Here is a 22,064-nt window from a genome sequence, read left to right as displayed (position 1 = left end):
TGTGATGATTCAGAGATGCCAGTGTCGTGTCCAGAAGAAAGTGTAGGTTTCAGCATCTGAGCGTGACTATGCTTGCCAGCTTTGCCAGTGAGTGTCTGAGGGGCAACCCTCACATGTCCAAACCCACCAAAACCTCATTTTTCTCATACATATAATATGGCTAATGATATCTACCTCCTAACATTCTCTGAACAATAAATCAGATAACAGGGGCACCTGGGTGGCTCAGTCAGTTAAGTGTCTGACTTCCACTTACGTTGTGCTTTCAGGGTTCTGGGATCAAGTCCCACCCCAGACTCCACACTCTGCTGGGAGTCTACTTAAGATTCTCTCTGTCTCTCTCCTTCTGCCCCTCCCCGGTCCCCTTTCTCAAATACATAAAATCTTAAAAAAAGAAATAATGGGGCATGGGAGGTTGAGTGAGCCTGTTGGTGGGTATCAAGGAGGGCATGTATTGCATGGAGCACTGGGTGTGGCGCATAAACAGTGAATTCTGGAACACTGAAAAGAAATTTAAAAAATAAATAAAAATTTTAAAAAAATTTTTTTAATTTAAAAAGATAACATGAAGTTGCCTGGCAGAGAGTCGATGTTATATAATGTTATATAATGTTATTTTCCTTCTCTCCTTTATATGTGGAAAGAAAACTTAAGAATTTTATCCACAGTACTGTCAAAAGCTGCTGCTCCTTTGGGTAGAGTCCTAGCTATTGGACACTAAAATCATATGATTTGGAGTGAGATGATGCCTCTTATTCTTGTTTTTTTCTTTTGTTTTGTTTTGTTTTGTTTTTTGTTTTGTTTTGTTTTGTTTTTGTAGATCACACACTGATCCACAAGATGAAAGATGGTGTATTCATTTGCCAGGGCTTCCAAAACAAAATTCCACAGACTGGATCCCTTACATGATAGAAACCTATTTTCTCAGAGCTCTGGAGGCTCCAGGTCCAAGATCAGGACATGGGCAGTCTTCTGTGCTGCGAGGTCTCTCTCCTTGGCTCGTGGCCGGCCGTCTTCTAGCAGCATCTTCATCTGCTCTCTCTTCTGTGTACATACCTGGTGTCTCTCCGTGTGTCCTGAGTCTTCTTCTAAGGACACAGTCAGATTGGATTAGAGCCTGTCCTAACATCCTCATTTTAATCTAATTTCCTCTCTAATGGCCTTATCCCCAAATGCAGTCACATTTGCGGTGCAGGGGGTTAGGGCTTCAACACAAGAATTTGGGAGGACACAATCACAGGCACACAAACTGAAGTGGGGAGTCATGGAAATAATTTCAATAGTTTCAATTATTTTAAATGATTTTAATCCTAAGAAGGAGCAAAATGATACTTCAGTAGAGAGGTTTTTCTCCCCTAGGATATTACTTAAGGGCCAAAAATGAGGTATATGGAAGACAAGGTTAAATGTCATTCCTGGACTCTGAGCATTTGGAATAATTTTGGAGTGTCAGTTACCATTGATAAAAAAACAAAAAGTTCTTTCATATCAAATCTATTACAGGCAACAATATCTCTGAGTACTATGTGTACATTTCAGGGGTTGGCCTGGCCCCTAGCTGTACTCTCTGCTGTGGGGTGTTGCTCTTTCGTACATATCATGTCTGTTTTTAGTTCAGCTAAGGCTGAGTAGGTATGGGTGGGCATGTGGAGAGCCTAGTGCTTCCCCAAAATATACGCAAAAAGGTGTGCATCAACCGACATCATTTCCCTACGAAGATGCTTCATTTGTCTTTGCAGATCACTGAAAGGGTTTTGTGTTCTGTCCTTCAATCATTCCACTACTCTATATTATAATGTTGATGACTATGTGCTGGGCACATTTCGACAGGCTAGTCATACAGTGATGACTAGAAAGGCAACAGCCCTATTCTTACTGAACAAACATGCTTGATCCAAAAACAGGCTAGGAAGCCCTAATCTAAAGCTTAAGGTAACTTCATTATTACTGTTCTCCTTGTATTCCAAAATGAATAATTACCCTACTTGATTGGTTTACAAATGAGTATTTTCCAAGTCATTTATAAGCATTAAGAGGTTTTATTTATCACTGTTAAAGAAATAATTATGGGAAATCATGTTTACTGCTTCTAAAATTATATCTCTATATAAAATTAAATATATATATAAGCTTATATAGAAGTTATATATTTATATATGATCATATAAAAACTTTTGTTTTAAGTTATTTCACTACTATGCATTTCTACCCCCTAAATAAAATGACAAATATATATTAGCTTAATATTCTGTTAACATCTCAGGGATTCAACAGATTTTCCTACACAGAAAACTGGATGTTATTTTCATTCTCTACAGAACTTGGCCAAGTGACTTCTCTGGAGTAGATCTGCAGGAGACGGAGATGTTCACACAAAGAATGAGGCATTGCAGGATGGATGGATGAGTGACTAAATGAATGAGAGCACATGGAGAAATACAGGGTTGGAAAAACCATACCATTTGGGGGCTATAATTACAAACCATCTACAAACCAGTAGCTCTAGGACTCCCCTTTAGGACACACAACCAAAAGCCAGTTCCTCTAGGCAGCATGGTCTGGGCTGGGCTGCCTTCAGCCTCCTGCATAGGCTTATTATAGATCAGTGGGAGGAATAAACAAGCCTACATGTCATTGCTTGATTGAATGACTGAATGATTACCTCATTCTTAGGTAAAGATAAACCAAAAGCCCTCTGGGTCCTGGGTTTCCCTCTCTCCACAGCATATTCCTTGAACCAAGGGGACTTTATTTAGCCTCCCCCCTCCCCCCCCCTTTTTTTTTATTTAAACAATGCTGCTATGAGAGTGCTATTTCCAGGGTCATATTCAAGGTGCTCTGATGCAGGAACACTCACTGGGGCCAAAACCACACACTAGACCTGGATAGTTTCCTCTTTTCTAAAGAATATGCCATAGAAATTTTAAGGAATAAAACCAAAACGTATCACCAATTATTGGAGACATGTTGAAATCAATCGACTTTCTTGTCTTTTGATAAATTAAGAAAACATTGAATTTGGTTGTGTTAATTTGCTACGTGTTCTAGGTTGGTCGAATGACAGAGATGTTACTGAAATTTTCCAGAACTCTTTTCTTTTTTTAAATGTAATAACTGCACAAGCCCGAAGCAATGAAAAACACAGAAATAATGAACTATTAAGCTAATGAGTTAGCGCCAATAGGAATTCCTATAACCAAATTCTGAGCGGGCTACACTCTTAAGGTAAGGAGTATCCATTACTCACCAGCACTCATACAAGAGTACCATCTGCTACTTGATGGTATCACTTGTCTCTCTGCAAAAAAGAAGCCTTTAGGGATGGTAGGCCTGATGTTCTGGGCTAATTATAAGTTAGATAATTATATCTTGCTTAGCTACATTTCCCAAGTAGTTTTATCTGAATTTCCTGTCTAACCCCTACACCTTAATTTTATTTCCTACTCTGACTCTTGCCAAGAGCTGCAATGCATCGTTAATCAGCTCCTTGACTCAGGGCCAGATGTAGGGACTGTACCATCCCATCAGTGGGCTAAATGACCCCTGACTACACTGGGATGTTGTCCTTTGGGCCACGGTGCAGATGCAGAATCTGGAACGTGGTTTGGAAAAGGGTCCTTAAAGAGGGGAGGGTATTTATTGGGCAAAGTGTCTAATGCTGCATTTATGTTATATAAATCACATTGGGGTTGTTGCATACTTGATTAATATTTGTACTATCTGAGCATTATAGGTTGAAATTGAATTTTCTAAGAAAGGATTGGCCTTTCTTGCAAGCATATAAGAAACGCCAAGACAAAGACAGACCTCCTGAGAGTCTGTGGTGCTAGAACACTGAGGGAGAGGGTTTGGTACTTTTATTAGTGTTGGAGATATGAAGGCAGAGGGCTTTGGTGACTGACTTTCCATTAGGGTAGTGCTCTCTCATGGCGCAGGCTGGTAGGCTAGGGGACGTGGATATCGAGAAGTAATCACAAAGGAGGCCCCTGAATTTGGAAGGTCAGAGCAGAGGAACTTTCTCCAAAGCCCACACTACCACTAAGTTCTACTGAAGAACTCAGGGAGCTGCCTGAGCCAGTGGACTGTGCCTCAGTGTGGGGAGCTGACATTTACCAAATCGGCTTAAACATTTCTTTGGCCAAAATTCTATTTGCAGAAATAAAAATATACAGCTTAGAGTTAAAATGCAAGGATGTCAGAAAAGATGAGTTACAGAAAGAAAAATGACAGTATATTAAGTATTACCCCAAATACGCAATAACCCCATCTGGGCCCTTGAGACAAAGGGAGGGAGAGCGCAGAAGCTACGGCATTTGGGGCTGGGTTCAGAGGTGCCTTATCTCTAGAATACGGCTGGGAAGGTGGGCAGGGCCTGGTGCAGGAAAGAAGCCCAGGATAGATGCCATCATTTTCAGGAAATGGCTTGTAATAGGTTGATGATAACTACAAGCAAGACAGCAGTCCCTTGAACACAGGTGGCTGGATATAAGCACTTACATTTTAACGTGTATGTCCGGTGGGTGGGCGGGGGCCTGAGGATGCTGATAGGGAAAAGCGTGCATGGTTCCCTCTTGGGAACATCCTTGGCTTCACTCAACGATGCCTTTAGGGCCAATGTTGGGTGCAATGTGGTTCCAGAGGCTCACCAGTCTCCCACCTTCCTACTTCTCTTTAGAAGGAAACTGTTTAAAACAGCTTCAAGAGGCGATCCCTGCCTTAGGGACCCAGGTCTCAGTGGTTTCTTAACCATCCACAATAATTAGCTTAGTAGCTCCAAGAGAATGAGTGGTCAATAAACATTGGTTCAGAGAATGAATGGCTAGATGAAGGAATGAAAAGCAGTTTCAAAATTAAATAAGAAGGGTTTTAAATGCGAAACGATATGTACAAGGCGATGCAGTGAGTGGGAACTTTATGCTAGAATTTAATGAAGCAACAAATGTAAGATATCTGGCAGCAGCAGAGTCTTCCCCATCCCTGTAGGGAGGATTTTAAAGCAAGTCCACATGAGCACGAGTCCTCCTCTGAAACTGAAGGGAGCAGTGATGGGGGGAGAGACATGGCGCTGGGGTAACAGTGTCATCTCAACAGGAGAGCACCAAAACCGGTTCCTCTTTGGATAAGCAGAGTTGGTCAGAAAACAGGTACCACGGCAAGAGAAGGTTCTCCAGTAAAAGAAAAAAGGTGCCAAACGGAGGGAATAGACTGCAAGAGACAGACTTCTCGGAGAACCTCCATAAGGGCTCGTTTCTTTACCACAACAGTTTGTGCCTAAATCCAAGCTGCGTATAGGCATTTGGTCCCGCACAGCACGGTGTAATTCACATGACCACGGCTTTGCGTGGCTCATAAGCAGTCATGAACATTTTTTATACAAGTGGCAGAGTTATAGAGAAATCCAAATCCCAATGTATTAATTAAAGTATCATTTTACATTCTCAGGACATCCAGGTGGGCTCTCGGGAGAGCAAACAAATCAGAAGATAGGAAATTATTTTTAATATTTGCAAACACTGAGAAAATATTTGTGTTTTGTTATTTTGTTTTCCACCTCATTTCAGTTTCTTTGTTATTCTTTCAAAGCAATCTCTTAGGGAAAAAAGGCATTATGCAAATTTCACATCAAGTGATGTTTTATATTACATCACCTCATTAGGCACATCCTAGTAGGTTTCAGGAGCTCTTTAAAATAAAATCCATTCCCTTCTCTCCTCCTCCTTCCCAGGGGTAAATCTGCTGTCAATCTTAAACAAATTTAACATGTCTGGCTATAAATTAATTGTATTACTTTCTAGTCATTCTCATTTATATTTCCTCTGCCTTATCTTTCTTTCTATTATCACGTGATAGCTTTCCAGCAGAGTTCCATGCAAAACTACACGGCCTGCCTTTTATTTGCAACAGTAACACATGGATAAATAATAACGCTTATTCACCTCAATGGTTTCTCCATCTTGGTAGTATGCATTATCACAAAAGCTTCCAGGGAGTAGATGGTTGAACATTAAGACTTTTTTGCTGAGCAAGTACTTCTTTATCTTCACAGTCAGTTCCAAATTGGAAGCTCGAATATGATGAAAATGATCAAAATATCTATAAAAGCTACAAAGAAGTAAAGTACTCTATCTGCATATTCCATTTGACCCCTGTCGGGGCCCAAAACTAAGTTTCTGGGCAATGAATGCAAACATCTCAATCAAATGATGACGACTTCCCTCTCAGAACTGGAAAAATACTAAGGATTCACTTATATGTAGGCCACATCGTCTAAGTCTACCCAACTTTTCTTTCCTTTGTCATTCCTAGTCTTTGAAAAGGAGATTCCGTTCTCTGTGTGCAATAACACAGCACTGAAACACCCCCCCCCCCAAAAAAAAGAGAACTGTTAGGAACTTTAAGAAATTATCTCTGTTGTCTTTGCTTGTCAGTAACGGGTCTTGAGGACTTCCCTGGAGACTCTCAAAGATCAGATCATCCTCTTCTTGTTGAACCAAAATATCAATGCAAAGCCAGAACTGGAACAAAACTACCACTAGATGACCAGCACTCTACTGTAATATGACTGAATGTATCACCAGAGCTAAATAATAAAGACAGGGCAGAAGGAATCCAGACAGATAGCCAAGGTGGAGGTAAGACAAACTTTGCATGACTGCAGCCTAAGAGAACGGGCTCCAGGGTCCAAAGATAGCCTGGACCCTCTCTCAAAACCTAATCACTCCTCGTGCTCCCAGTCCATGCTCAAGAAGCAAGCACGTGATTCTAATTTGGCTCCCCATGTGGTAGCCCTACAGGGAGCGATTTGGCAGGGTAGAGAACAAAAGCACCCAGTCCCTCTAGCATTCCATTTTTCATTACAAATTGATACATTGGCATCCTGGTTTATATCTGGCTCTCTGTGTACCTTGCCTGCTAGAAGGCGCTGGCCAGACCATCCTATCCCTTCAGCAGTTACTCTTCTCATTTTAAATTAATACAGTGGCATTTTGATGGTAGATCTCAATCTCCCAGACTCTGATTATATTTGAGATCAAACTAGAGTGTGCTGATAAATCAAGTTCTATCAAAAGAATCTGACTCTGAATCGTAGAAAACTCATTAAGGTAATGTCAGCTATCTTGAGAGACAGCCTCCTAGGCTTCTCCACGTGATGCAATTTCAGCTACCAGAATTTGATGCAAGCTGGGTTTCTTTTCCTTTCTGAAACTTCTATGCATTTCATCTACACTATCCTAAGAAGTTGCTTCAGATAAAATCTCTACTAAATCCTTTCTAATATAAGTGAAGCCCAATTTCTTTGTTTTTCTAGGTTCTCATTAAAAATGAAACTTCCAAGGCAGTTCAACAGTATTTTTATTTTCTCAAGGACTCCTCTTTTTTTATAGACCTTTCTCCTCCTACATATATAACCCCAATTACAATTCTCCTCCTCGGATCATTTATGCTTTTTAAAAATTTCTCTGAACTATGCCTATACATATTTTATACATTTCACCTGGGTTAGACTGCCCTTGTCTTGAGGTGATGCCCAAAACAGGATAATAGCAATTCTGGGCAGTAGAATTGGGGCAGTAGAAAATCAGTTCTTTAAAAAACAACTGGTTATATATTTCCAGACTATTCTTACTCCAGATGTTGCTTTTATACATATTCAGTTTATATTACTTTAGAGCTTTATTTCCCATATTTGCCCAAATCTGACCCCTTTCCACTGAATATGTGTCTGTTCTTGGTAAAACACTCTGGCCTTAGCAGTATGGTATCAAGTTCCATTTACTTTTTAATTTTTTCCACCTCTGTCACTTCTGATCTGAAATTCACTTGTAGTTAACAATGTAGTAAATTACAGCCAACTTTTAGTTCTTTCCAGCCTGATTATTTTCCCTAAAAATGATGTTTTCAACTCCAGTAGCAAACACCTACTTCATATAAGTAGTTTGATTTCTTTGCATTTCAAATAAGCTCTGTGTGTTGTTGCTTTCAGGAAGTCTATCAGAACTAGCCAGTTTCATGGAGGAATTCTGCTTGACTTAGTTATTTTTGGAACCATATGGGGGTGTGTGTGTGGTATTTAGAATACACAGAGATACATCAGGTTATCACAGAGACATGCACTGGTACATTACCCAACAGGGGAAAAAAATACACATACTTATACATATGTATACACATATATATGCATAGATAAACAGTGAAGCGGATGCTTTATCTAATCTGAACGATATCTATTGCAAGACGAGAAGGAAGAAGAATAAATTGCCCAGGGATGGAAGGAGGGAAGAAGTCACTGCCATTGAATAACTTGTAACTTCATTATCATGTTTACAGTATACTTTTAGATACTGGTTACATTCTTAAAAGTTATATAACATTCCAAAGCCAAATATTGATATTAAAATAATCTGCTATATTAATTCATCTTTTGGCTACTTTTTATTAGTTTGGATAATATGTGTCTACTGATTCCAGAATTCAGGTCATCTCTGAAAGTCTGAGACCTGTGTTTAGTGACTGTTCATTTAGGAAGTGCACGTTTCTTCTTTGCTTTGATGGATACTATTTTGTTAAGACTTCCTATTTTTACATTAAAACCTTATAAGTTATTCTACCACTTCTCTTCATGTAAACTCCTAACTGTGGTTAACAGAGCTGAAACCTCTGTCCCTGATTATGTATTAAGCTTCATTTATTAGATTTGCCAATTTCATAGCACTGATCCTAGTAATTTGGTTGCTTCGATCACCTTACCGACTTGATGTTTTGCAATGAAACAAAATAAAAAAAAAATTTTGGTTTCTGGAGACCTTTACATGGCTGCCTTCTAAGAAGAAAGATAATTGATTTTAACATTTGGGCTAACTAGATCATTATGATTTTAGAAAAACTATGAGACACTAAATAGAAGCCACACTCTGGCTGGACTGAGTGCAGACAGAATGAGCTGTTTCATTCTAGTTATTTCCCCATATTTCTTCTGATCTTGTCCTCCTGCCCCAAGCTCTTACCACCCCCACCCCAACACCCTCCTCTGCTGCCTGCATAGGAAGGTCCCTCCCTCCTGTTTACCCCACACGGAGCCATCTCCCCTTGTCCCTTCTCCCTCTCACTTACAAGCCTGAACTGAGAGCTGCTATATTCTTTGGGCAGAAATAATTCCCTACTCTAAGAGAATAAATTTCTGTCTCTGCTGGGTGACTTTTATGTCCATGTCCATGTCTTAGGGCCACCCTTTAGGCACTGCCCAGCCACAGGCAAACCTGGCCATCTCTACCTTTGCCCATTCTAATGGGGTCTCTGAGCAATCTGTCAACAGCAAATTAATAAGGTAAGAATGCAACGTTGGGCATGGCATGTGTGTTAGGCTTAAGTGTGTGTGTTTCTTCTGGAAAGAAAAAAAAGAAGAAAACATCAACATTTTGTTTTCATATCTCACGTCTGAAAGTGGATAACCTTTTGCAACATTTTTCTATTTCATCACTATTCAATTTACCTGTTCTATTTGAAATACCTTGATATTAAAACATGAAAGTCAAGTGCTCTATAGAATGAGAGGCATGTTCTTATTTCTTTCACATCAAATGTTTTTCAATATAGTTCCAAACAAATTGTCATCTAAACCATATTTTTTAATATACTTGTCAGGGCCAAATCGAGGACACTGAAAAAAAAGAAAGTAGAATTTCAAAATGAAGCATTTGCAGCTCTCATAAATGTCCCTTTTGGCCTCCTGCTTAACAAAAATGCTTCAGCCTTCTGTTTTAATTGTGCTAAAAGCACATTCTAATTTTGCACTTTAGGAAAAATTTAAAATTTCCCCAATTAGCTTTTTAGGTGGCCCCTAATAAGCTCTCCTTTCTTTTGTTCTCTCTGCTTCTCCTCCCCTCTCTTCCTGCTGTTTTGTTTTGTTTTGTTTTGTTTTTTAACATTTTGGTAGAAAATACATGTGCGTCTAGAGGCACAGAAGCCTAGATTTTAATCTTGATTTGCACTCTTAGCACCATTTTTACTGTTTTCCTTTGGTGAATTAACCCTTCCAAAGTTCTATGTTTCTTCAGGTATAAAATGGAAATAATAATATATAATTTACAAAGTTTGGGAGATGGACGGAATGAGCTAACATATGTAAATGTCCATGGTAAGAATTTAATAAACACTAATGCCATTTTTCTTCCTTTCATCATAATCTAATTTAGGGATTTTAAAATATTATTTATCTAAGTATATAGAGTACAACACATTTAGCCTGAATTTCAGATCCAGTACCAAGAAGTGGGGGAGAGAGTTATTTTCTTTAAGAGAATTTAAGATATGGAACGAAGGTCAACATTGCTACTGCGTTCCTATTTGGCTAACACTCTGCAATATTATTCACTGTCCTATAAAAACTACCCAATCAATTGGTTTTGGGAAATCATAGGCAGACAGGATAATAGAACCCAGCTGCATTTTTGGAGACTTAGTATTTTAGAGAAGTTCTGTCATTCGCTGGTTGGGAAATAACAAAACTTGGAAGACATACTGTCTTTGAAATAAAACTCATATATTATTTCATTTTTATCCATTCTTTAAAAAAGTGAGTTCTTCCAAATTTCTCTGAGCTTCTATAACAGTACGTTTAGTTTGCATGGCAATGGGATTTGATTCTATTATGAAAGTAAAAATAGAAGAACACTGCAGAGTAATGTGGATGGAGTGAGGGAACTATCCTGCGGCTTTCCTAAGGTAATGGGTATGGGGTACACTCATTTGGGTCAATGAAGATGTTTTCCTTTAGGCAGAACTCGAGCCAACAATGAATGAATACTGCCAAGTCCCTGGTGGACATAGGCTATCTTGGTTAAAATGTGGAATATAGGCACCTGCAAATTTTTTTTTTTTTTAAATAACACAGAGAAAAGGAAAATCTTTGTTTTTGACTTGAGTAAAGTTGATCAAATCACCATTGCTCTAACCATATAAAATGATATTTTACTTGGCAATATGACATGAGGTTCACATGCACCCTCATTATAAATGGAGGGATGGGGGAACAAAAGGTCCCTGAACACCCCTAACATGTTGCTCTCACCTGTCTATGCTGACCAAGAGAGCTCCATGTTGCACAATGGAGGGAATAAATCATTGCTACTCTAGAAATGGATTTCTTACTTGGTTTTTTTTTTTTTTTTAATCATCTTTGCTGACTACAATGATCAGATTAGCGTGCAAACTTAGCTGGGCTCCAGTGCCCAGTCATTCAACTAAACATGAATCAAGGTGTTGCTATATAGGTATTTTATAGATGTTGGTAAGTCCACTTTTGGTTGACTTTCAGTACGACAGATTAGGCCATGTAAACTGGATGGACCTGATTCAATCAGCTGAAAGGATAAAAGGACTTGGTCTTCCTTGAGAAGATATTCTACCCATGGGCAGCAGCTCTCTTCTCAATCTTGAGTTCCAGTGTACCCCAAGTTTGGGCTTGCCAAGCCGGGTCTCACTATTGCATAAGCCAATTCCTTGCAATAAATTTCTAAATACACATATTCTTACTAGTTTTATTTCTCTGGTTGAACCTGGAGTGGTACACTGGCCCATGGGACTCAAAACCCCTCTCTCCTCCCATTCCAAAGCTTCTGCAAGAGCTCCTGATTGTTTCCCATACAAAATACACATATCGATGTTTTTAGAAATTGGTATGAATTCTAAATGTATTAAATCTTTTATCCAAGATGTACCAATAAAATCCCTTCAGATAACAATGACTTTATTTTCATTATAAAAAACGTTCTCTATTTTAAGGCAAATGTTGTTTAAAACCTATTCTCTGTCTTCCTTGTATTCTCATAGCACCTAGCAGATTACTCTATATTCAACAAATTGCTCAATGTTTCTTAATAAAACTAGATATTTCCAAGGGATTTTTATGTAAAGTCCTTTTTTCAGTATCCTGTTGAGGAGAAAGAGATTTTTAAACATAATTTACACAAAGTAATCAATTAGGTCTATCTTCATTTTATGATGTCATTGAAATGGATAATTTTAAATATGATATACAAACAAAAATGCTGATGACTTAAGTACATGAGAAGACACTTTCCAAATTCTACTGCATGATTTAGGATTACTCCAAAGTATACCTTCATTCCTATTTCAGTCATGAAAAAAAAAAAAAAAAAAAGGAAGCTACGCACAGGCACTCACAAAATAAAATGGCAGAAATAAAAAGTCTTCATCAAGTTCTAGAAGGTCAATCTTTTTCAAAGTCACACCTCAAAGCTCAAGAAGGTGCCACCTTGAAAGGCAATATCCTTTTAGTAGAGGTCAGTCAAGCTGTCCTCAGTAAATTTGCCCTTCAGATTAATTTATTAATCAGAAATATGGGACTTGACCAAAGGTCATTTGGCAAAGAGCATTTCTAATCAGAGACAGAGAAAGTAAATGGCACAAAGGAAAAATGTTCTTTCATGGTGGTTGAAGAGATGGGATGGGTACAGATCCTGCTAGGGTTCACTCTACCTCAGTTGGGTTGGGTGGGGGCACTGAGCTCTCCACACGTTCGCCCTCTCCTCAGTGAGTCAGTAGGCAAGGCTGACGAGAAGCTGGATTGCATTTGAACCCGCTGTCTCACACCCAGCCACAGTCACCTTCAGTGAGTTTATTCACCTCTCTCAGCCCTATTTTGCAAAGTGGAGATAATAAAAGCTAGTTCATCTAACTCTGAGAGTTAAAGCAGATAAAATGTCAAGAATGGTGTTGGTCAATAGAATTTAATGAAAATCTCTACTCTTTCCTTTATCTCTCTTCTCAGAGCAGGTGTTTTTTTGTTTGTTTGTTTGTTTGTTTTGCCAAGGCAAATTCCATATTCTCTTGTCTCTCCTGGTGCCCCATCATTCCTTTTCCATCTTACATCTTTAGCCTCTTCCTCTCCACTGCCTCCTTCATTTATAAACTTACTCATAACTCCCTCGTTTTTTAAAAATATAAAGAATTCGCAAACCCTCGCTTTGGTTCTGTCTTTTGACTAAGAAGCAATTCTGTATTTAGCCATCCCTCCTTACCATGGAACTTCTTGAAAAACCTTCATTTGCTGTTCCCTTTTTCTCTTCACTCTGTTTAGTGGCTCCACCCACCAGACCCCATGGACAGGAAACTCCAGGGGCCTCCCAACAGTCAAAGCCAAGGCCTGACTTCCCTTATATGATGTCTCACCACTCACCACACTCAATTTTCTTTTGTTCTTTCTTTCTTTTTTTTTTTTTTTTACTGTTTATTGTTAAACACTCCTTTCCTTTAGCTTCCTCATTACTAGGATATCCTAATTTGACTCTCTTCCTACTGTTCCGATCATCTCTTTTGGGTCCTTTAGCTGCAACCTCTCCTTCACTCACCTTTTCAAATGAGCATTTTCCTTCTTTCAATGTCCTCTCCTTACTCTTCCCATGACATCTCTGAGTCCTCTGATGAAGGCATTACAACTGCGCAGAGTCATTTACTTTATCTTTACTCCCAGGTACAGGGAAGATAGCATTTTCCCCTGTGCTAAAGTTACTCTGCAGATAAGCAATCATGACTCACATTGATTCTACTACCTACGCTTTAAAGAAAGTTTTCCCTCCTAGGGCCCGGGGGGCCTCTCAGACATCCAGTCTTATCTACACTGCGGTGGCCCAGTGAGGGATGTTCTTTTCCTATGAACCCGGCTCTCCCTCCATGCTGTTCGTCACAGGACAGCTGGGATCTCCCACTTAAAACCTCCCTTTGCCCTTTGATTGGAATCCTCAAGGGCATGCAAGACTCTCCTTTGTCTCCTCTTTCTGTCTCTCACCTGCGAAGTCTCTACTCCAGCCATTCTGACCTCTCTCATTCCCTCCCAAGTACATGTCCCCTACCCTCCATCTCCAAATCTGCACATTCTGACATCTCTAACCTAGAATTCCATCTGCCATTTTTTTTTGAGTTAACTTGTATGAATCCACATGTCCGCTCACATGTCACAATTCCTGATACACAAGAAACAATAAAAATTTATAGACTGATTATCTCATCCATTATTCCAGTTGAGGCGTTCATCAATTCTATTCATATTGCTGAAATAGCCTCTATTTTCCCTGTGATCGTTTTGTCTCTTTCACCACAGCACCCTCTGTGGAGAGTCTAGTTGCCTGACTGTGGGATATGATTAGATTTAATCCTCCAGTTTTCCCTTTTAGTTATTTCTACCTCTCTGTTTGCCCATTTAACCGAATCCTCCAGTGTCAGTATAATTACTTAACACAATAATTAATGAGATAAATGATTAATCTTGTGATTAATATACTGACAGGACACAATGAAAATGCTAATCTTTGGCTACCATCAAGCAGTGTTTTAATCTATGTTTCAAGAGGTAAACAGTACGTTTTCTTATAATGCACAGACTGACTTGGAAAATTCACTTTCTTAATAACTTCACCAAAGTTTAGAAATTTTTTCCTAAAACTAGGTTATAACTTACAATACCAGAGTCATGTTTTCTTGTCTTTTGGATGCCACTAAATCACAGTTTAGTATCATCAAAGTATATTGAATTTTATACCGCTTACTTTACCGGCAAAAATTGTGAAAATAATTCCTTTTCAGTAGATACAAAATCTAACAGTAAACTACCCAAAAGGATGGATAATTTATATTGCTTCTTCCAACAAAAGAAGCAATAAAACTATGACTTATGAGAATAAGACTACATTGAGAAATTAAAAGAAATGAAACACTGGAAACCAGTGAAAACAACCCTAAATATAGTCAGAGAAACATGAACCATATCAAGTTTACACCTCTACAGTTAAATAAATCTTGATAGATGTAAGGAATAAATACATCAAGAAAAGATTTCTTAATTAGAAAGTATAATGTTTTATAAAATAAATATATGACTCCAGTGCATCTAAGATATACAAATAAGCAATTTAAAGCAGGCTAATAGGTTGTACCCAAATATAGGGAAATTTTTTATCTAAAAACCATAGGATTGCTGCCTAAGATGTTTCTCAAGTGGGATCTAATGAAACTTTCTCTTGGTATCTAACTTATCAAATTGAGATTCTTAAAGTATGTATTGCAGAAGTAGATTTCATTGTTTAGTGATTTTTGTCTTTCTTAAGTTCAGATATTGCTACATTTGTAGTTCTGGGGATATAAATACAAACCATGTTAACATCCTTTTGGTTTTGGACACCCATATATATTTTTCTTTGTTAAGATAGAATGTGTTCATTCCCAAATTGGTAGGCCTTCCTCCAAACAAGATCTTCTATGGAATAAAGTAACTTTGTCTTGTTTCTACGCCTTTTACAAAGCTGACTAAGACCAACTGAATTAATAGTAACATGGCAAGAACAGATATGACCATAACAAATGGCAAAACCATTAAAAAAATTGATTCCATTTTTAAATTTTATAGTAATAAAAAGAAGGGATAACATTACCACTCTCGTAAAGTTGTGAGAAACCAATAATAACTAATTCTACATTTGTTGGCTAATGGGATGGTACAGCCAAACATTTATCAAAATAAAAATGAGGTCCATATGCATACAAAATCAACTCTTTATCGTAAGTATCATTAGAAACTATAGAGCCCCAAATGAACTCTTGAGGGTAAGGCTCTTAAAATAAAGAATAACATTTTAAGTGCATAGCTATTACAAACTCATTTGATATTCATTTTAATTGCCATGACTATAATGAATATACTTTGTATTCAAACAGATGTCACAAGTACTACTACAGAAGTTCCAATATAATTCAGTCTTAGTTAAGAACGAGTAAATGGATATTTAAAATTGAATGTTACCAGGAAGGAGGGGAAAAAAAAAAAAAACAATTACAGCAAACATTAGCTCCTTAAAACAGCAAATTAAAGATTTTTATTAAATTGTGTTCTTTCTTATTTGGACATACACAGAACATGATCATACAGAAACACTTGCTACACCAGCTACTCCTTTTCCCTGCTTCAGCTGTTCTACACAGTAGCTAATCTGGGAAACAGAAATTGGGAGTATGAAGGATGACTCAGAAGGGAAGGCTAAAATACACCGTATAACATTTAGAGACTGGTCTATGAAAAGGATTAATAAATACTACAATGCCAATGTAGATTAGCTGAAGGAGCAGGTAATTATATATACCATTTTCTTTTAATTGGCCAAATTCTAATATTCCCTTTAATCTTCTCCAACATGGAGAATTGAAATCTTAAAGCCTAACATGAGAGACCTTCACACTCTAAATTAAAGATGGTGTTTTTTGGGGCACCTGGGTGGCTCAGTGGGTTAAGCCTCTGCCTTCAGCTGAGGTCATGATCTCAGGGTCCTGGGATCGAGCCCCGCATCAGGCTCTCTGCTCATCAGGGAGCCTGCTTCCCTTCCTGTCTCTCTGCCTGCCTCTCTGCCTACTTGTGATAGAGTCTGTCAAATAAATAAATAAAATCTTAAAAAAAAAAAAAGATGCTATTTCTTAGTGTTTGGATCACAGACCTACCCATGGATGGCTTTTTAAAAGCAAACATTCCTGGCCCCAACCAAGTTCTATCAAATGAGACTTCCAGGAGTATGGCCCTGGAATCAGCATTCTGACAAACCTGAACATTGGGACGCACACACTTGTTTAAAACAACAGCCTCAAGGTAGGATGAAGTAATATTTGAAATCATGTATTTTCATTTTATTCCAATCAGCAAACATTTATTAAGTACTAATCTTCTGTGAATGAAAATTATATACATATACATGTACGTACAGGCAAGCGGCATATGATAAACTTATTTCCAAAGTACCATCTATTAAGTGCAATAATCATCTACAAAGGTCTGGAAACACAATGTCTGGAATCACAAGAAAATAATCTGCTATTGTACAGATTAGCAATTAACTCATGATTCCAATTTAGTATTTATTCCCCCTGAAAAGGTGGCTGGAGATTGACAAGAAGTATGTTTAGCTTCTTAGTAGAAAATGTAACTGAGCTACTGCTTAAAAAATTTATCCTATTTTTCCTGATCTTTTAGAAACCCTCTGGTTTTGAAAAAGAGCATCATAAGTGTGTGAGGCCTCTTGGTGGCTGCGGGGAGGAGACGGAGGGCACCCAAGACGGAAGAGGGAAGGAATGCAGAGCAGGACCAGGAGCACTAGAGGCAAACTCTTCCGCTTACTTCCAACCTAATTCTCCTCGTGCCCAAACTGTAAATTGAACTTGTTTAAAAGTCACACGATGTTTTGTAACCACCCCAGCAAAATTCAAAAAGCAAGAGTTGACTTTGGAGTCTATGAGAAGAATGGAAGAAAATAAAGTTGATGGTACCAAGTTATTTTTCTTGTCAGCCGTTTGCCCTCACCCTCATCTGCACCCCAGGACTGAAGACTAATTGACGGAGATCTTTGGAACGCGCCTCAGTAACGAGCATTCACTCACGAAACTCGGTGCCGACAAGCCAATGGAAGTTGCTAATTGCACCCAGTGCCTGGTGTGTATAATACACCCAGGGTATTTTCTATTATCCTTGGTTGACTTCCCCAGTATGGAAAACAGGATCCGGGGAAAAAGCGATGATGAGTGCAAGTGCAGGGAAGGACAGGTGGGTTGTAGGGACTTGGAAGGCTTCCCATGGCCCACGGCAGTGGTTTTCAAAGTCATTGCCTGGGAACTCGTGTTATTAATTCATTCAGGCTGCCAGGGAAAAATACCACAGCTGGGGGGGCTTATGCAACACACATTTGTCTCATGGTTTTGGAGGCTGGAAGTCCAAGATCACTTTGCCAGCCATCTTGGTTTCTGTGAGGGCTCTCGTCCTGGCTTGCACGTGGTTGCCTTCTCACTGGGTCCTCACGTGGGAGAGACAAAGAGCTCGCTTTTTGTCTTTTTATAAGGCCACCAATCTCACCAGCTTTATGAACTCATTTAACCTTAATTACCTTCTAAAAAGTCCTATCTCAAATTCAGTCACATCGGGGGCTAGGATTTCATCACACAAATTTTGGAAGGACACAATTCAGTCCATTGGACTCATTACATATGCAAATTCTTAAGCCCCACCTCTGACCTAGTGACTCAGAAAGTTGGGAGCCCGGGGCTCAGCAACTTGTGTGTTATTAATATCCCAGGTTTTCCCAATGCCTGCCGAAGTCTGAGAAGCACCAACCTTCAGAGAAGAAAAAAATCCTAGCTCCACAGCGGAACACTTAGCTCATGCCCCAACCGGCACCCCCTCCCCGTTTCTCCCGCGTATTTTCCAACCTTATTTCTTCCTGTTTTTATTAAACTCTGCTTTCGTTGAGCTACTCCTCACCATGACCTGAAGGATCATTCATATTGTCCTCCAGACTTCTGACCCTCTTTCAACATCCTCAAATCGTCTTTCTGCCTCTTAGCACCACCTCAGCACCCCAGCCATGATCACCTCCCTTTCCTCAAACAGCAGAAGCACTAATAGTCTGAACCAATCATGTCCACGATTTACAGATTTTACTTTCTTCGAGTCCATAGGTCACACTCATTTATAATTTCAGCACAAGGCTTTGCACATAAAAGGAACACTCAAATCTTTAAAATATTGTATAAAATGTTTTCTATAACTCTTCTTCGTAAATATTCCACACCAGTATTGCCTCCAATCCAACACTGATTTAGGGGCAGCAAATAGCCCCTTGGTCTGTGATTAGCATGATGCCACTTCTCAAGTTGCTCAATATTAAAAATAATCAATACACTCCTTGCTATTAGTGAAATCCTTAAGGGCATCAAACCCTACAGTAAGCATTTAGTACGTGACCCTATGAAATGCTCACTCACGTTGCAGTAGGCATTATGATCCCTATTTGAATGAAAAAGACACTGGCTCTTGAGGCTTAAGAGTCCCATTAACTCCACCAAAGTCACACCTGGAGAGTGGCAAGGCTGAAAAGTGTGAGCATTTGTTTTTCTGACTCGGAGCACATGATTTATTTCTACATGCTCTGTTATACTAGAGACTGAGGGATTTCATTTTCTGTCAACATCTCGAATCTGCTGCCAAGAACCCCAAAGCATATGGATCTCTTGGAAAAGATATTTCTAGTGTATCCTTTGGAAACTCTTTATTTTCTACACCCCCAAACACACACACACACACACACACACACACACACACACACACCCTGAGGCATCGCAAAAAGGAAGCCATCATGGAAAAAAAAAATTAGGGCGAACTTGAGACAAGTAGATACTAAATGACTATAGACAACAAAGAGCTCTAAATTTTATCGCCACTCTACATGTTATTTACCAGGGACAGCCTTTAGAATGCTTTTAGCTTTACGTTAAAGACAGCTGAACTCAGAAGGTATGACTTGAAAGTTCACAAGAGGCTCTGATACACGTTCACCCAAAGCAACGATGGATAATTAAGCACCAGAAACACTCAGACACACATACGTGCACCAAAACTGGGAAAATCTGTAAGCTGAAAACAATGGAATTTTCTTCTGAAAATCGTACTTTCTTAGTTTCATTCCCCAGAAAAACCAAGTGATGCTTTGCTTTTTTTCACAGCTGCCTGCACTTTGGAGACTGGACTATAAGATAATAAGTCGCACCTGTTGGACTGTTTCGGCAATTCCGAGCACCAGCTGAGATAGTAATTAAAAGTAACACTCCATTCTCAGCCTACCTGGGGTGTTCAACAACCTCGACATCTTGCAGAAATAGGAGACGTACTGCTCGCAATGCTCAGCGCTGCTGGTGACGGCGCTGATCTGGTCCATGGAGGCGCTGTACACGAGCTGTGTCACCGAGTACTTCTCTGGGCTGTAGCCCACCACCGTGGTCTGCATCTGCAAGTCGTGAGACACTATGGTCCACACTTTGTCCTCTGTGCAGAGAAAAACACCAGGAAATGGGTCATTAGTAGGCACGTACTTCTTTGAGTGGAAGAAGACAATCGAGCCGCACTTTCCCTGAATTGGGGTAGTAGAACAGAGTTACGGATCTCCATCCTTCAGGCTCTGTCCTGCACCTTCTCCTTTACAGACAAAGCGGAAAGAAAGGCTTTTTATTAAGAACAAATGCAAGGGCTGCCTGGGTGGCTCCGTCTGTAGGTTAGGTGGCTGACTCCTGATTTCAGCTCCAGCCTTGATCTCAGAGTGGCGAGATCGAGCCCGCCATCGGGCTCTGTGCTGGGGGGGCGGGGGGGGGGCGCGGTCAGCTTCAGGATTCTCTCTCTCCCTCTCCCCTTCTCTTTAAAATAAATAAATAAATCTTAAAAAAAAAAACAAAAAACCAAAATACTAAATGCAAGATACCTCCTAAACACAGGGAACAGCTTGTGTCTCTGGTTGATGCCAGCATTCACAGCATTGAAAGCAAGGTTCACCATGTTCGGACTCCCTTCCTGACTCCCCCTAACTCATCCCTCTGATGCGACAGCATCTGCTCTTTCTGAAATGGACTGTGCTCTCTCCAGCCTCCGAATCTTTGTGTATGCTGTTCGCTCTGATCAGAATATGCATCCTCCTCTTGTCAACAAATGTCCCTTTCACCGTGACCTTTCAGATAAAATCGGACCCTGCCTTCTCTGTTACTGAAATGCTCTCTACGTGGGCAACAATATAAATGAGTAATTACCCTGATCCTTTGGACCCTGAAAATTTCAATGTGTGAAAAGTAAAAGCGAATATAAGATTGATGAGGTTAAATTATAACCCTACATACTCCTGAATTTGAATTGGAGACATCACTAGGAACCCATAATTTTTCTTTTTGAAAAAATGTAGACCTATGTCCTAGCTCCGTCCACTGGAAAAGGCCCCAAACAAGGACAACCTGTAGCACCAGATTGTCATCACTCAATATGATTTTTTGTTAAGAGAAACTGGGCTGTCGGGTGAAGTGACTGATTTCAGGGCTGGAAATGCATGAGATAAGCCTAGAACATAATGTCACACAGAAACAAATAAGCTATTGGCAACAGAGGGCAGTTAGAAAACCCCCAGGAACGAAGAAGGATGATTTTAACATCAGTAAGAATCTCCTGCGATGGAATAAAATACATCAGGGATGTTTAATTCCAGGAGTTCATTAAAATACAAAGAAATGTTCAATCTTGGAAAATGCCAAGTAACTAACTCGTTATTTTGAATATTAGGAAATAAGGACAAAGAAACTAGCATTTAGCCTACCTTACCTGTAGGAAGCGTCATGTAACTAACATTCTCTGTATGGAAATATTTCAGCTCATAAATGAGGACTCAGTGATGGGATTAGAGGAGCATCATTTTGTAACTTCTAACAAGGAGGCTCCAAGCAATGGCTCCCCACAGCTGCTAATATAACCATGAGTCAAACCGGAGGACATGCACCTTCCCGTGGGAGGGTGCACCACCGCCTGGGAAACAGCGTGCACAAACCCAAACGCGGATTTCACTGAGCTTAAGGCCCTGACCGCCAGCTTCGAGGAAACATGCACTGAAAATAGTGTATATTTGGGGGGAGGGGACCATGCTAAAGGACCCTAACAGGAAAGGTCAGCAGAATCTGTGCCTGTGCAATTTTACTAATTATACAATCTAGTTTTTTCAACAAATGAATCATAAATTACAAGGGAACAGAGAGCGCGAGAGTGCGCTACAGATAAAGGAGACTTTCTGAACTCGCCTCTCAAGCAGTTTTCCTTCTTTCAGGAAAGGACAGCTCTACTCTTCCAGCTGCTCCGGACAAAGCCATGGGGTCCCCACTACGTCCCCCCCTTTCTTCTACACCCCTCATCCAACCCATCTGTGAATCCTGTCTGCTCTACCCTCTCCATGCAGAATCCAAGCACTCCTGACCCTCACCCTCCACCCCGACCCCACTCTGGTCAAAGCCCCTACCTCCCCCTGCAACCACCCACCGCAAGCCCCGCTGCGCTCTCACACCTACCCTCCGCACAGCAGCCAAGCTGAGCCTCTGCAAACATAAGCTGAATTCGGATACTGTGCTCCAAGCCCTCTCCTGGCACAGGGTCTTGTTCCGAGTGAAAGTCTAGTTGTTGAAACAGCTGCAGGCCCTTTGTGATCCAGCCCCTCCTGCCC

The 22,064-nt window shown here is 39.9% G+C and overlaps 1 protein-coding gene across 1 annotated transcript in view; it reads right to left on the bottom strand.

The window, feature by feature from the left end:
• Positions 1 to 22,064, bottom strand: part of CNTNAP2 (contactin associated protein 2) — a gene marked incomplete at both ends in the record, with an annotated part of 1,866,690 nt that overhangs the window by 547,713 nt on the left and 1,296,913 nt on the right. Inside the window, 1 exon segment of the mRNA XM_080819035.1 lies at positions 19,667 to 19,867. Within this exon segment, the coding sequence (XP_080675161.1) occupies positions 19,667 to 19,867 (201 nt within the window).

Source organism: Martes martes (assembly GCF_963455335.1).
Source record: "Martes martes genome assembly, chromosome: 11".
Classification (NCBI taxonomy): Eukaryota; Metazoa; Chordata; class Mammalia; order Carnivora; family Mustelidae; genus Martes; species Martes martes.
This window is presented reverse-complemented; position numbering and strand designations above follow the sequence as displayed.